Source organism: Anas platyrhynchos, chromosome 1 (assembly GCF_047663525.1).
Source record: "Anas platyrhynchos isolate ZD024472 breed Pekin duck chromosome 1, IASCAAS_PekinDuck_T2T, whole genome shotgun sequence".
Classification (NCBI taxonomy): domain Eukaryota; kingdom Metazoa; phylum Chordata; class Aves; order Anseriformes; family Anatidae; genus Anas; species Anas platyrhynchos.
The window spans coordinates 139,901,711-139,918,174 of record NC_092587.1 but is presented as its reverse complement, the minus strand read 5'-3'; the positions used below and the strand labels follow the sequence as shown (position 1 = coordinate 139,918,174).

Below are 16,464 nucleotides of genomic sequence, written 5' to 3'. Positions count from 1 at the left end.
GACTTTCTTAGAACAGAAAGAGGAAAACCATGCTGCAGAGCAGGGGTCAGGGAAAATGGGCTCGGAGGCAGATGCACGGTAGCTCAAGCCCAGGACAAGGGAGCCAGGGCATCTGTGTTTAGTGCTGATCACCATTTTGGGGGTATCAGGGCATCTTCCTGGCAGCTGCCACCACCGCTGATGCAGAAGATACGTCTGGTGGTCACTGCTGGTCAGAGCTGACACAGGCAGTGCAAAAGCTGATTCGGAGACAGCTTTTGCAAGCCAGGCAATTTCAGCTCTGTGCTTAGTTTCCTACGGCCTCATCAGTCACTCATCTGCTTACCGTCACGGCAAGGACTGTGAGTAACTGAAGTATTCGCAGGCAACTTCATGCTTTGTCGTCTCTGGAGACCAGAGGGAGCTATAGGGCACCTCTAACATTACTGTGGGGTTTGTTTGTTTGTTTGTTTTTAAGACTATAGGAAACAGTTCAGTGTTGGGCTACCGGGCATATTCAGCTATGTATTAATTAGTCTCTAGTGAATTCTGTGCTATACTCAGATAATTTTAGTAAAATGACTACTCTGTAATGCAGACTTGAGAGACCTAACACACAGTTTCATTATCTCTACTTGATATAGCTTAGGTAAGATTAATTGAAATCTCTGCTTCGTTGTGCTATGTAAATCTCTATTATACAAACACCTTACCCTGTGTGCAACCTATATAAACACCTTTGGTAGAACAATATGAACACTTTTGATAGAACAATATAAACTTTGCAAGGGCTGGGGGCAGGGAACCTCAGTGCTGCCTCTGTCTGCAGAGTTGTTTTTTGAGTTTGGAGGATGCACAAGAGTGGAGCTTTCCTTGTTCCCCTCACATCACCTTTATTTGCTGCCAGCAAGCTCCATGCCATTGCTGTGAGTTGCCATCCCTGTGGATCTGTGGACACCTTGGGAGTCCAATTTCTGCGTGCATTACCTCTGAGGCTGCTGCTTCATGTTACGGTAACACCACCCGAGGGGCTGCAGATCTGCCTGCTGGTTTCTGCAGCTTTGCACAAAGAAATGTTTTAAGTCTATTTAAAGGTCCTGATTTCAGCAATTCCATATTTTGTTGCAAATATTATTTTATGGTATCAGCAGATTGTGCAGAGGAGGGAAAATCCCTGTGGAAAGTGAATTGAAATATAATTGCTTAATAAATTGGCAGGAAGGAGTAAATAATTAAGGAGAGTTTAACATCAGCATATTGCTTTCAGGTTTGAGCAAAAGCTTTCTTAACAAGCAGAGCTGGCATTGCTTTTGCTCTCTGATCTTTCCCTGGTCCATTGTACTCGGAGCCGCTTGTCTGGCTGGGGCGCACGGGGCTGCTGTGGCAGCACGCTCGGTCACCGAGCCTGTTGTGAAAAACAGGCAGCTTGCAAAGCGAGTGGTCTTCTGCCTTGTAACATGTCGTGGAAAGCTGAAGTACGAGTCAGGAAAGAGAAGAGATAAACAAAAGGGGAAAGAAAGGTCCAGCAAAGTGTATACTAAAGAGCCCAGCTACAGCACCTGGACAGACAGGAATAAAGGATTGAACACTTACTTTGTGAGCACCTGGGGGACAACAAGGCATCAAGAAGCAGTCAGGAGGGCTCTGGCAGTGTGGCTTGCCAGGAATAAAGTGCCTCAAGCCTACCACAATCCTTATCTCACTGGGTAAGTTGCCAAGAGAGACGCTGCGGCTGTGCCATATCACGAGCTTGATAAGGCTTTCACCAGTGATCCGTGAAGTACCCTGATATGTCAAGGGCCTGAAGATGAGAACAAAAAGCACTGCTTGGAGAAGCTATCAGCAGATTCTGGTCGAACTGGTGAGATGATTCAAGCGGAGCCACGGAAGCCTGTCCTGCAGAGATTTTTATGCAATTTGTGGTTGTGATGTGAATGTTGCACTAGAGCTATCAAACTATGGGTGAAGACAACGCTGATTGAACACAAGCACTTCTACCAATGGTTAAAAACTAAGGAAACCCATTTTAGGGATCACAGTACTGAAAATGAGTAAATACAATTGCAAAACACTCGAGGAACTTGGGGATGGGCATAAGGAGGGGAGGAGCAAGCAGGCGGCCATCCTGTGAAAAGGGCTGGGGCATTGCTGTGGAAACCCAATGAGCTGATGTCATGAAAAGGGAGAAGGGAACAAAAAAAGAGGGATTTATCTTTATCATAGCACAGTGAATGTAGCACCTGGGGTAATTCTCCTCTCTGTTCTTCTGAAGTCAGCATTAGTGTTTGGATGTGTTGCATCAAGAATGTTATCGGGAAAACTGCAAGTCAAGTGGAAGGTACTGCCTATAATAAAAAAGGAAATACACTTTTTTTTTCCAGAAAAAGAAAGAAAAACAACAGTCTTAATTTTCTAATACACAAAAGAAGTGGAGGGCAATGACCCACATCCTTCCCTTCCCCTGGAGCGTAGGGCAAGTAGTGCTGAGTTTGGCAACAGGTCTGTGTCGGTTATTTCAGAAATATTCCAAGGGCAGTGAAGCAACGCAACATTTGCTGGATGTTTCAAGGAACAAACCAGACCAATATTTAACATGTATGTATGCCATGCTGCTGTAGATATGGGGAATGCATGAGGAGAAGGAAGAACCTTTTCCAGGCCGTCGGACTCCACAGGCAGCAAATAGGAAAGACAATAAACTGCAGACAAGGAAGCAAGAGCTTCTTTGTGAGGATCTTGTGCACTGTTTCTGCTACCAATCTTGAGAAGAGTATTTAAATGTGCTTTTCTATAATAAATAGTAAATCTGACACATCAAGTTTTCTCCCTCACCCCCTGGCTGAGCTGCGGGTGGTGTGGGCTCCGTGGCTCAGGCACCGGTCTGCCCAGAGCCTGGGGCTGCAGCGATGGACTTCCACGGACACCAGGCAGAGTGAGCAACCAACACAGCAATAGCTGAAACAGCAGGAAAACCCTGCCAAAGGCAACTCCCCATGGGCCAGAGCCGTGAGCCATGTGGGCATGCAGGTTCCTTTGGTGGCTGACTCTGAATGCTGGATTTGGATGGATCTGAGCCACATGTCCACACGTCTTCTCTCCGAGAGACGTAAAACAATGGGAAATGCCACCACAGCAATGCAGACATGAAAAGCTGTTTGTTCTGCTTTGCTGCCTGTTGCAAGCTGGGCTGGGATTTCCCGGCCAAGAACCTGTTCCCCTGTCTGAGCTTTTTTTGTGGTTGCACACGCAGAACCACACCCTGAAATATTAGGCTCATCTTAGGATTTTCCTTCCTGGTAGAAACAAGTTTATGTTTATATGGGTCAGAAAGGGCAACGCCGGCCCTTCCTTCAGCTGGAGATGTCAGATGAACGTGAGAAACGCCTTGTGGGGCAGACCAGTGGTCACCCCACAGGTCTGCCTCCAGCAGCTGTAACAGAAGATGCTGCCCGGGGAAGGCACGCACATCCACTCTGTAGGATGCTGCTGAATCCATCCAGTCATTTGGGGAAAGTGTCAGTGCTGTCAGCCCAGAAGTCCACCTTCAGAAAGAAATGTTGCCTTTTGCCTGTTTTAAACTGCTCTCTTCCTGGTTTCACTGAGTGCCCCTTGGGTTTTATGCTGCAAGATGTGGTGACCAACATTTTTGCTTTCCAGCCTCTTCCCAGCCTCGTGACACGGCTGTACCATTCCCCTGTTGATTTTAGCCAGGTTTCTCCTAGTCTACATCCTTGCTGAGAGGCAGAGACCCTCAGTGTGGGCTTCCAACAAGTTATTTTTGAGCAGCCTCCAGGATGCTCACAGGCTTCTCTGCTTTGGGGCTGCTTCTTTTTATGTAGGCACTGTTGCTTTCAGTGTTTGCCTGAGTTTTCTTAATTGTCTTCCTTGAAACTCTCCCACTGAGAGCACATGGCCTGCATTTTTCACGTCATCTCTTTGTGATTTATTGCCACCAAAAAGTCTGTTTCTGTGCCTCACCCTGATGAGGCACTGGTCTAACCTACACGTAGGCTCCTGCTCTTACCACTGTCCTTCCTGTATTTGCTGCCTCTCCAATCTCACTGACCAGCATTGTCTTCATAGAGAGACAATAGTACAGTCCAACCATGTTTTTGTTTTTTTTTGTATTGTCTGGGATTTCTACCCATGGGATTTTAGGGCGCCTCACTTTTCCTGCAATATTTTTATGGTGCTACACTCGTATCCTTCACATAGGGCATCCCTCCTCCACCACTACACCTCATTCCTGTAAGGCTGGCAGTGCTGTATCCCATGGATTTTGTAGCCTCCACCAAGTCTCTGAGATCCCATCAGTCCAAATTGGGTATTCCTCTGCTTCTGCCAGCTCTCCCCAGCTTCTGGTTTAAACATCCCCCTACGACCTTCACAACCTCCAGAGCTGCAGCCTGGCTCGGTTACAGCTCAGGTGGAGCCCACCCCTCCTAGGCTGGTTCCTCTTGTCCCTGAAGCTCCCCAGGCTCCCCACATGGCTCTCTAAGCCACCACCTCATCCCTGCACCAAGGATCATACCCCCCTGCCTACCTCTCCCACCTCACTGGTGCTTCAGGCCCTATTTATGCCCCCCTCATTTCCCCTCAGGACCAGGGGCCTCCTGGCACCCAGAGCCTCCCACCTCCTCTCACAGATGGGGTGGCTGCCATCCTCCTCCTGCACTGCCTAAATGGGCTTTAATTGTGCTGGGAAGCTTGCAGCAGTCTCATTTCTCCCCTGAAGGCGTAACTAGGATCACTCATTTCTAAATTAACCCTTAATGAGCTAATTAGCAATAGAGGACAAACTTAAGAGCAGGAACAAGCCCAGGTGTTGAGGGTGAAGCTGACCCAGGACTCTCCTGGGCCTTCACCCCTGCAAACTGCCCTGCTGCCAGCACCGTGCCTCCTGAAGAACAGCAAAGGTTTCTTGTTGCAAGTACAGGGAAATAGGAGAATAATATAGAAATTAATCTGATATTTAAATTCAACTCCATGTCCCAAAGTAGGACGTGAGCAGGCAGCTTGTGGCAGATGGTGATGGACATTACACAAGACAAGGACATTCAGTGGTGGTAAGCATGAACCCAGCAGATGAGGGATGTCCTACGAAAAGAGCTGGAGAAAATGAGTGCTGCTCTGTTAAGAGAAGAGGTGAAGAAGGCAACATACCACTGAAGAGTAGTTGGTACCAGGTCTGACCCTGAGCCCATCAGTCTGACTTCTGGGTGAACCAGAGTTGCCTCTCCCATGTGATTGCTGTGATAGATTAAGAGCTGTGATAAATTAAGAGCATCCTTTGGCACGAGTCCTTGCTGGGGACCCCACAGTTGGAAATCATCTCCACAGAGAAGGTCCTGGCCGTCCTGGTGGACAACAAGTTGACCATGAGCAGGTAATGCACCCTTGCAGCAAAGAAGGCCACCAGCATCCTGGGCTGCATTAGGAAAAGCATCACCAGTAGGTCCAGTGAAGTGGTTCTTGCCGTCTATTTGGCACTCCCAGTTTTGGGCTCCCCAGCACAGAAAGGACCCTGACATGGTGTAACAGGTCCAGCACAGGCCACCAGGCTGGCTGGGGTTGGAGCAGAGGTTGTACGAGAAGAAGCTGAGGAACGTGAGTATGCTTGGGCATCTGCAGCCCTCCTTCCTGCAAAGTCGGGCTTTGTGTTTAGAGCTAAATATGCAACATTTTAAGAAGGTTGTTTGGGATCATGGCATTCCTCTGGCTACCAGAGGGAGTGAACTGCAGAGGCAGAGCAGGTCGGAGTGGCGGGGAAGGCGCTGCTGACAGATTATTGTGGTGATCCCACCACGGGAGCACAGTACCTGTGGGAAAGGCGAAATCATGGGGCTTGAGAGGGATCCTTTGGAGAAGGTATGGAGAAGGTACAAAGAGAGCTAGCCCCAGGACCATAGCAATTGATTAATAGCCAACTTATTGTTATTTAACTTGTTCTTTCCAACTCAAAGGGAGTGGAAATCCCCGGTCCTTTGTTTGTTATCAGCTTCTCCTTCCGTGATATTTCAAGAAGATAATGTTACAATAACAATATTCTTGAGCAAAATTTCCAGGTCCCCTAAGCACTCGCCAGCTACGGAACAGGAGAACAATAAAGGTAAACCTGGTGGAGCAACGCACTGCTCCTTTAACCACTGCCAGCACCGTGCAGTGGCTCCGCGTCCAGGATGTGCTCTGGGAGGTGGAGTGATGCCCACTGCATCACTGCGTACCAGCAAAGGCAACTTGTCCAGAAAGGCATTGGCAGAACTCATTGGTCCCACCACAAACACAGTTGGGCATCTCTGGCCCAAGAAGTCCTCACTGCACTATCTACACACCCTTTGGAGACTGACCACAGCCTCCCAAGACAAAAAAAAACAGAAGCCACAGAAGCCGATACTCGTTCTTCTGCAGCCTTCCAGTGCTTAAAGGGGGTCTACAGGAAAGATGAAGAGCAACACTTTATCAGGGAATGGAGTAATAAAACAAGGGGTAACAGTTTTAAAATAAAACAGGACAGATTTCGATTAGATATTCAGAAGAAATTCTTTACTACTAGGGTGGTGAGGCCCTGGCACAGGTTGCCCAGAGAAGCTGTGGCTGCCCCATCCCTGGAGGTGTTCAAGGCCAGGCTGGATGGGGCTTTGGGCAACCTGGTCTGGTGGGAGGTGTCCCTGCCCATGGCAGGGGGTTGAAATTGGGTGGGCTTTAAGGTTTCTTCCAACCCAAGCCATTCTGTGATTCTGTGATTTTTGGCAGCGCTATGAGGAGATCCCCACCACTGCCCAACAGGCTGTTGCACAGCACCTTTGCCCACCGAACTTTGCTGCATCCTTTTTCTTTCTTCAAGGGTTGCACCTCCCCAAAACTGGCTCTGGACAGAGGTGGGGCAGGAGAAGAGAGGGGTTTCAAAGAGCAATTGAAGTGGTGGGGAAAACAGAAATGTGTCTGGGGAATGGAGGGATGGAGAGGTCTTTCTGGGGCTGGTAAGGAGCTTGTCCTGCAGAACAGCCCAGGACACCAAGATGGGACCAGGACAAGTACCTGCATGACAGGTGGATGCTCGGCCCTCACTGAGGTTCCATCCAGGAATAGGGTGTGAAACACAAGAGTCACCCAGAGAAAAACAAGGTGGTTTTGTTTCCTTTTTGACATCTGGGAAATGCCACTCCCAAGACCGTAGCTGCCACCATGCCAATGTTTATAGTGCAACAGGTTCTGATCACACTGGAAAATTGCTGTTAAACCTTACAAACCACAGCCCAGTGCATTTCAACACAGGGTCAAGTTACCACAGAACGGAAGGCAGCTCACCCTATATATTAAACCTCCCCAGCCCTCAGACCTGTGGCAGAAGCTGAGCTGAAGACAAGTAGGTAAGATACCGCTCTGGGTGGGGCGTGGGGGTCTTCTCATTCCCTTCAGCCACCTCCTCAGCAGCCCGGAGGCTGCAGGTTTTTGCTGCATGAGATTTCTGCTTGCATAAGGACATGAAGATCCTCTAGACCCAGGTTCACCTCACCTGAATTTAGACGGCTCCCATCCACATGTGAGCCCATCTCCCCTGGTTCCCTTAGTAGCCAGTAAGGTGCTCCTGGAGTACAGCTCCCCCTGAAATAGTCATCCACAATAATTTAGACAAAGTGTAGCTTGCAAGTGCCAGTTTCTGTATATAAAGCCTCAGAAGACTCCAGCAAAGCTGTCTTGATGTCATGAAGGAGGTTTGTATAGATTATGGGTACAGAATAAGGGCATTCATGGTGGGAGCACAGCAGCGAAGATCACTGAACATCACTCATTTTATTTTTTTCTGAATTAAATATTGAAGTTGGAGGAGGTTGGAAGGAGGTTACTAAGACACTGTAGGAAATGTGTGCTGGAAACATCATCAGACATGAGAGATCCCAAGGCTCTGGTGAGGGCTTGCAAGCCAGCAAAGGGACATGACTGCACTTAAATACCACTTTGCACACCCAACCAAGAGAAATATCCCACCAGCTCAGAAACAGTTTCTTCGTGTTTACTCAGCAAGCAGAGAAACGTATTCATTTCTTCTTCTTTTCTGATTGATTTTGCAGGTTGCTTTGTGTGCTCAAGAAGAACTACCCCATGAGCCTGACGCTCGTGCTGCTGGGCCTTGCTGCCCTCCTGGGTAAGTCAACATCCCCCGCTCATTCCCCGAGCAGCCCCAGGAGATTAAGACACCTCCCTGTGTCCCCTCCCCAAAATCTCAGTTGCCATCAGATTGTGTTGGGCCGGGAAGGCGCTCAGCTCCTCCTGTGAGCCTTGCCGGAGGGGTCACCTCTGAGGGAGGGGTGGGTGCAGGGTGCAGGTTGCAAGGTGCAGGATGTAGGGTGCTGGATGCTCGACTCTCCACACAACCTTTTCAGGTGCTTGCCAGGGCCGCACGGATTGCTACGGCAGTGTAAACAGAATTGACACCACCGGGGCTTCATGCAAAACTGCAAAACCAGAGGGCTTAACCTACTGCGGTAAGTATCTCTCTTCTTCCAGATTGCTCTCTTCCATGGTAGCACGATAATCCCAGATCCTTCAGATTTCCAAAATGCTGGGCACACACCGGCTGCTGAGCCTGCATGATCTACCTAGAGGCACGGTCTGCCTCCTGGAGACGAAGGCATCTTTACTTTTGGGTTTCATTACAGGAGTTCCAGCTTCAAAAAAGATTGCTGAACGAGACCTGAAAGCTATGGATAAATACAAAACACTCATTAAGAAAGTGGGTGAAAAGCTGTGTATTGAGCCCGCTGTGATTGCTGGTATCATCTCTCGTGAATCTCATGCTGGTAAAATACTCAAGGGCGGCTGGGGTGACAATGGAAATGGATTTGGCTTAATGCAGGTACTTGTTGATGCTCCACTAAAAGCCGACAAACTAATGTCATATGAATAAAAGTAAACCTCCTAGACATGTCATCCATTGCCACAGGGAAATGACTTTTTGATATTTCTAGGTTGACAAAAGATACCATAAACTCCAGGGGACGTGGAATGGAGAAGCCCATATCACTCAGGGCACGACGATACTTATCAATTTTATAAAGAGAATACAGAAGAAGTTCTCAAACTGGACAAAGGACCAGCAGCTGAAAGGTAATGTGCAGACCATAGATTTTGTCCAGGGGAGAAGAAAAAGTCTAGGACAAGAACACACTGAATGAATTCACAGAGTCATAGAATGCCTTGGGTTGGAATTGGATCTCCTTTAACACCACCCAGTTCCACCCCCCTGCCATGGGCAGGGACACCTCCCACCAGACCAGGCTGCCCAAAGCCCCATCCAGCCTGGCCTTGAACACCTCCAGGGATGGGGCAGCCACAGCTTCTCTGGGCAGCCTGTGCCAGGGCCTCACCACCCCTCTGAGTGAAGAATTTCTTCCTAACAGCTAATCTGAATCCCCCCTTTTAATTTTAAACCATTCCTTCTTGTCCCATCTTTATCTGTCTTTGTAAAAAATGACTCTCTATCTTTTTCTGAGCCCCCTTTAAGTACCAAAAGGCAGTAGTGAGTTCTTCCCAGAGCCTTCAGGCTGAACAGCCCCAGCTCTCTCAGCCTATCTTCATAGGAGAGGTGCTCCAGCTCTCTGATCATCTTGGTGGCCCTCCTCTGGCCCCACTCTAACAGCCCATTAGGTTCACAGTAGGCTCACTGCTCTGTAGTTCCCTGGGTCCTCCTCCCCACCCTTTTTAAAAATGGGAGTGATATTTTCCCTTTTTCCAGTCACCAGGGGCTTCACCTGACTGCCAGGTCTTTTCAAATAAGTTGGAGAGAGGCTTGGCAACTACATCAGTTCCCACAGGGCCGCTGTCAGGGCATGTCATCGGGCCCCATAGACTCGTACCTGTTCAGTTTCATCGGGTGGGCTGGAGCCTGCTCTTTGCTTACAGGGGGAGGCACTTTGCTCCCTCAGCCCTCACCCACAGGTTCGGGGAAACGAGAGACGTGGGAAGCCTGACTGGCAGTGAGGGCCGAGGGAAAGAAGTTGTTGTGTACCTCAGCCTTCTCCTTGTGTCATTAACAGTTCTTCGTTATCATCCACCAGAGGGAATAAATCCCCTTGGTCTTTCTTTTCTGGACAATGTACCCATTGAATCCCTTGGTATTTTCAGAGTTTTTTTCACAGGCAAAAGGCAATGTTTGGCAAACTGTGTTGTTTCCGCCTTTCCTTAACGTGACAGCCTCTGCGTGTTTTCAGTGCCACACAGCAAATATTTATGCAGCTGAAATCTGATTTATAGAAGAGTCCAACGCTCCTCATCTGACGACGAGGAATCTCCCACAACCACCCAAGTTAATAAGGAGCTCTGAGTAGCTTGAACGCAGCCAGCAGCTCCCTCTGTATTGCTGTTGATGGGGGGAAAGAGGTATTTGGGGACTGCAAAGTGGTGTCATGCAACATGGAAACACTGCCTGCTGCTTGGCAGCCCCTGTGCAGTGCAAGGTGTGATTATGTTTTAAAGCTCGTTAGAGAGCAGTAGTTTTCAAGAATGAGTGAGAAGTTACGAGGCTGTGGGATCTTCTATCGTGCTGTGAACAAGCCTGCTGCAGCCGGAGGGCTTGTGCTGGGCAAGGTGGGTGATGCAAATTCATCAAGCTCCCAGTGTCTGTGAACGTACCCCCAGTATCTCTACAACATGTTGGTGGATGCAGCAATACGTGTAGGCCTTTTGCAGAGCCCTGGTTAAGACAGAGAAGCTCTGATAACACCACATCCCCAATCCTACACAAGCAAAACCAGGACACATCAGGGTGGAATTTTGTTTAAAGGCTGCGTGACATCTTTCTGTGCTTCATTTCAGGTGGGATTTCTGCCTACAATGCCGGAGACGGGAACGTCCGAACCTATGAGAGGATGGACATTGGCACTACCCATGACGACTACGCCAACGACGTGGTCGCTCGAGCCCAGTATTACAAGCAGCACGGATACTAGGCTGGGGCCCCTGCACCGAGTGACTTCCCCACCATCACAAAACACAAAGGAAGAAGGTGCATCCAAGTCCATACAGATGCAAGAGTACAGGAATGGCTTACGTGAAACAAGAATTTGCAGGCTACCACTCCCATTTATAGAAACAATATTCAGTGAGACACTCGTTATGTAGTTTCTTTAAAAGCTATATGGTTGGGATTTTACAAAGGGAATATTAACAGAATCTTGTGTGCTATCTACATATTTCTCTTAGTTTTGAGGCCGGTCTTATTGCTTTGAGGCCTATCTTGCATTGCTATTGATAACACTCTGCCTTCCAGATCTTAAAGTGCATTTCTGCTCAAACCTGTCATTCTCAAAATGAAATCAAAAGGCAAAATACTTCCTTGGGTATCTGCTTAATGATTTATTTTTTTTTTCAGAGCTGCCTGATACTTACTTCATATTATGGAATAGTCTTTCTTTTTTTTTCTGAATTCTATTTTTTCATATAAATGCATAGAACAGAGATGGGTTTTTCTGTCAGTTTTCAGTTATACAGGGATAAGCAAATAGAAAATGAATAAACGTCTTATTAGCAAATGAAACAGGAATCCAGTGTACTCATATTTCCGTAGGAGCACTCTTCATAGGAAAGTGCTCCAGCCCTCTGATCATCCTGATGAGCCTCCTCTGGACTCACTCTAATACATCCATGTCCTTGTGCTGGGGGCCCCAGAGCTGAACGCAGGGCTCCAGGTACCTACCTAAATACCCCCAGAGATGGGGACCCCACCACTTCCCTGTGCAGCCCGTTCCGAAGCTTGACCACCACCTCCATGAAGAAATCCTTCCTGATCTCCCACGTGAAATGTGAAAGAGCTGATCAGAGTAAAACAGCATTTCACCCTCACAACACTCAGCACAGGGGCGGCAAGTCGGCATGGATGAGTAGTGACGGGGAGGTCTGCCATCCAGTGGCTTGCTTTCTTACTTCCAAACAGCTGCTGTGGTTTTGATGCACACTGTGTGGTTACTTGTGTGCTCATTTTGAGAAGCGATAAAACCAGGAGCCTCGCGTACCCCCTGCATACCCAAATTCTCAGTAACTGCAGCTCTGTCGTGTGGTAGTTTTGCGGGGTCTTTGCCCCCAATAGCTTTATGACATCCAAAAGCTCGGGCTCCTCTTTTCCCATTGCCATCACTTTTTTGCTTCCAGCAAGAGGCAGCTGCTGTTTTCAGATGAGGCTCCTCCTACTTCCAAACAACTAGCAGCCGGGTTTTGAATCCAATTAAAAGTTACTTCCTTTTTGAACGGTGGCTAGAGAAGAAACCTTGTGTTTGGGTGGCTACATAAGGAGGTGTCGGGCGCTCCCATTTCCCATAAAAGCCCTGCTGTGTAGGAAGTGCTGAGTTGGCTGAGAGCAGCCGTAACACCCACACATCTCTAGCAAGCGCCCAGAGACACAGTGGGGAGACATCCTGCAGCAAGCATGTCAGCTTGGTGACATTTCTCTAATATTCGTGTAAATAATTAATTCCACCAAAGTCTCATTTCCATTAACTGCTGAGCCCGGATTGGCATTGTTCCTATCCATTGCTATTTGTATCTTACTTACCTTTCTGCAACAGTGTGGTTAGGCAACAGATAAATGTAGCTAAACTGCAAGTAAGACATTTATAGGATGCTTCTCTTTGATTTTTTCTGTTGATGGTAGCTATGGGAAAGCAAACTGGAGCCAGTTAGTTGTGCGGGCTTTCTCTTGACTAATTGATTCTTTTATTTTGAAATGGATAAGAGCCTTTTGGGGGTGCCTTTCTGCACTGGCTCTGCAGGAAGCTTGAGTGGCAAACTTACATTGAACAACTCAGTTTTAGGCAAGCTAAAACTAGGAGAAATTAATTGTGCACAAATATGATGCCGTAACTTCATCTCCTAGCATAAAGGTGCATGCTACTGTCTATACGATGCCAATCATTTCCACTTCTGGATCTGAAAATATTTCAATGGCACGTGCTGCACACATTGCTCCGGCCTGACTTTTCACTGCAAATGCTGCTCTTTTGGCTGTTCTGATCTCTGTGGGAAGATATTGGATGTCGACATGGCTGGAGCTTCAGAGGCCGCAAACTGGAAGGGCTAGCACCAAGTGTGTGATAATTCGGTTGTTTGTTTGCCCTCAAATCCATGCATGAGCTTGTGGCAAATCCAAATCCTTGACCATCAGCCACTGCCAAGTGAGCAGATATTTACACCATGACAAAGATCTTCCTTGGGAACCTTGAGATGCTGGAAGGAATATTCAGGACCATCACAGTGAAGACTCGGTCCCCTGGGTACATTCAATCCCAGCCATTAAACCTGTTTTTCTCTCTCCCTTATGAGGGTTTCTTCATGATCTAAGTTTTTGAACATTTCTCTAGTGTAGCTGTAAATTAAAATAAGTAAATCTGGAATTAATCCAACCAAAGGCTTGGATTTAAAATGGACACACCTTTTAGTCTGCACATGAAAGATCTGCCCTCTGGTTTTGAAAAAAATATCTTTTTATATCAGCCATCTATTGATATCTAGGCTACTTCACCAAAATTAGTCGATTCTGTTACTAATCTCTAAAGAGATTCAAAAGGATTCCAAATATCAGCTCAGTCATATCTGAAAAAAATTGTTTCTGATTTTAAAAATGAAAGGAAAAGTGATGCATGTTTTGCCTTAGGAGTTCCTGCTTCAGAGAAGTTTGTCAAAAAAGATTTGAAGAACATGGAGAAATATAAAGCCCAGATTATGAGAGTCAGCAACAGCAAGTATGTTGATCCAGCCGTGATAACCAGTATTACCTTGAGGGTCATACACTGGGACAGTACTGAAGGATGGCTTGGGCGACCACAGAAATTGATTTATTTTAATGCAGGTATGGCCAGCCCTCTTGGAAACTGAAATCTCATCCATGGTTTTTGAAGCAGAAAGCTAGAGGAGCAGCAGGGGCCTCCTTGAAAGGCAACCCCCTAATCTTGCTGCCAAGACATCGGGTTCAGCTGAGCAAAAGTTTACATCTCTTTTGAGGCAAGAAGTAGAGAGCTGGGACTTGGCAAGATCGTAACACGGCCTGTTCCCCATCCCAGCCCCTCACCCCCTCTAAAACTTGGAGCGATACCTTGGCTGGCTATCATTACTTAAATTAGGTAGGTCCAGCGGTAAGGGCTGTCACGCTCCACTGCCAGAGAAATGCAGTACAGTCCCAAGAGAAACACGGATAAAAGGTAAAGGAAATGAAATGCTGCATCAAGCACCGTGCTGCTTACTCAGCGCAGACTTTCCAAGTTTGAAGCATTTTGCGAAGTATGAGACGCCTAGCCAGAACTGCCTACAGTGTCCACCAGAAGGCTTTTTTTTTTTCCCCCAACATTTTTCAGACAACTTTTTGGCCAAATATAACTGGCATTGACCCATTTTCCAGCTGTCAGCACCAAGGGAGGGATGCTGGTTAGGATCAGGGCAGCTGGCATCTACATGATGAAACTGCTGCTTGCTTCCCAGGGCTCTCTGGGGAACGAAGAGATTAATTGTTCCTATTTCATACTTTAGATAATAAATCTTGTTTCAAAAACCTTTTTTTTAACTAAGTGTAGAGGCCCAGAGACTGCAGCTGCATGCAGTCAGGTTAATTACCCTTTATGCACCGCAGGGACTGAGCTAGCAGGGGGAATCTTGCTTCATTATTCATGCCTACACTCACGCCTCACTTGTTTGCCAAGTTGTACACTTATCCGTACAATCCCCAAACATTTGCTGCACGCATTCGGATACAATCCCCTGCAAGCTCCATCCCTCTGAGGGCTGCTCTGCACTGCCCTGCGGATCAGCGACAAAGCTGCTCCTCCTGCCCAGGGTAGAGCAGAACAGAGATGGAGCCAGGGGCTGACCCAAGGGAAAACGAAGTTTTTGGCACCCTTGATGCAGCTGGGGAGGACAGGAGCAGTGGTCTTACAGCTGAAAAACCTTACACAGCAGTAATGGTGCTCTCGGTACCCTGTCATCTTTGCAGCAGCAGCTGTCTTGGTTTTATAAGGCTCTGATAGACAGAGGTGGGGTACACACTCCTGTCCAGTGTCCCCATAGTCCACACATCTGCTGGTTTTGCCCACTCCTTGGGCTGACCTCGCTTCCTCTCTGCATGACAAAAAAACAGGTAAACTATGAGAGTAGAGATCAAAATGTGTACAGGCAGCCTGCAAGTGATGAAGAGCTCTAATATATATAAAAATATTTTCCCTGCTGCATTGATGTTCCTTTCTTCCAGGCTGACAAATGGCAGCATAAGACTGTTGGGACACAGGACAGTGAAGAGCGTATAAGGCACAGGGATTTTGTATTGGATGATAAAATCAAATCCAGAATAAATTCCCAGCGTGGAAAAAGGAACAGCAGCTCAAAGCCATGGCTTTGTCAGCTTTAAAATGGCAGCTTTATAACACTTCACACATATAAAAGTCAAGCATGGTAACGCTGTAAAACTGAGCACTTAAAACAAACTAAACACATCCCAGTCCCCCTGCTCATTTTATTGCTGTGTGGAATAATACTTCATTGTACTCACCAAAAGGAATAGAAAAATATGATGTGTTTAGCTCTCTAGCAGACTTTTGGAAAACTCAGCAAATATCATGACATTTTTCAGTCACAAGGATTTTTTTTTTCCTCCTCCTCACCTCCCCATTTGCTTTCTTTTATATTTCTATACCTACCTATAAAAAGCTACAATCCATACAACCCCAAAGACAGACCTTAATTCACATTAATTCCTAAACCATATGGTCCTCGCTGAAGGAAACATGTTTTTTTTTTTCCTGAGAAGTGATCACAGCTGAAGACGTCATGGTAGTTGGGGCCCTTTATTCCAACCACAACACAAGTACGTCTGAGGTTATTAATGCTGTTAGAGTTGAAGGACTACGAACAAAAGGAAACAGTCCTACAACTGAAGATGTTAGATTAGCAAAACACTGCAAGGAGATAATGAGCACCAAGTCTGGATGCAAATTATGATTTCTGCACAATGCTAAGACACAAATGGAACACCCCAGTGACAAAAGTAGCTGAAAATGCTAATACTGTGGCCAAAAATACTGGTGAAAAGAGACACACAAACTAAAACAATACATTTAGGTTGTGACTTTTGTTTGTGTGGTGAAAAATATCACCTCTGTTTAAGTGTTTCTTTCTCGTTTCAGGTGGGATTTCAGCCTATAATGCAGAACCTAATAATGTCCAGTCATAGGAAGGAATGGATATTGGCACAACACACAGCGAGTACGCCAATGATGGGGTTGCAAGAGCCAAGATTTTTAAGAGAAATGGTTGCTAAGAAAGATATCTGAGTAATGATTAGATTTGAGTTACTGCTTGGAAAATTCCTCCTAATTAAAAAGAAAAAAAAAAAAAAAAATATATATATATATATATATATATTTATATTTATATTTATATTTATATTTATATATCCTGGATTTCTCCCCCAGAAATAGGCAGGGCTTTGGGGGGTGGGAGGAGTGAGGG

General features: G+C 46.8%; 1 protein-coding gene across 2 annotated transcripts; it reads left to right on the top strand.

The window, feature by feature from the left end:
• The first annotated feature begins 39 nt into the window (after positions 1-39).
• On the top strand, positions 40-11,512 carry LOC101790069 (lysozyme g). 2 transcript variants are annotated; one of them, XM_072030900.1, is made up of 6 exons: positions 40-341; positions 8,052-8,125; positions 8,364-8,465; positions 8,640-8,836; positions 8,949-9,087; positions 10,795-11,512. In XM_072030900.1, the coding sequence occupies exons 2-6, from the start codon at positions 8,083-8,085 to the stop codon at positions 10,926-10,928; spliced, it is 615 nt and encodes a 204-aa protein (XP_071887001.1). In that variant the 5' UTR covers positions 40-341; positions 8,052-8,082; the 3' UTR covers positions 10,929-11,512. The 2 variants fall into 2 exon arrangements, with proteins under 2 accessions (XP_071887001.1, XP_005013440.3); XM_005013383.6 differs by lacking the exon at positions 40-341 and adding an exon at positions 6,943-7,349.
• Positions 11,513-16,464: the final 4,952 nt, after the last annotated feature.

Coding starts and splice junctions, on each gene's coding strand:
- LOC101790069 (XM_072030900.1), top strand. CDS start 8,083: ATGAGCCTGACGCTCGTGCTGCTGGGCCTTGCTGCCCTCCTGG. Junction 8,126..8,363: donor GGGCCTTGCTGCCCTCCTGG/GTAAGTCAACAT, acceptor CAACCTTTTCAG/GTGCTTGCCAGGGCCGCACG. Junction 8,837..8,948: donor ATGGATTTGGCTTAATGCAG/GTACTTGTTGAT, acceptor TGATATTTCTAG/GTTGACAAAAGATACCATAA.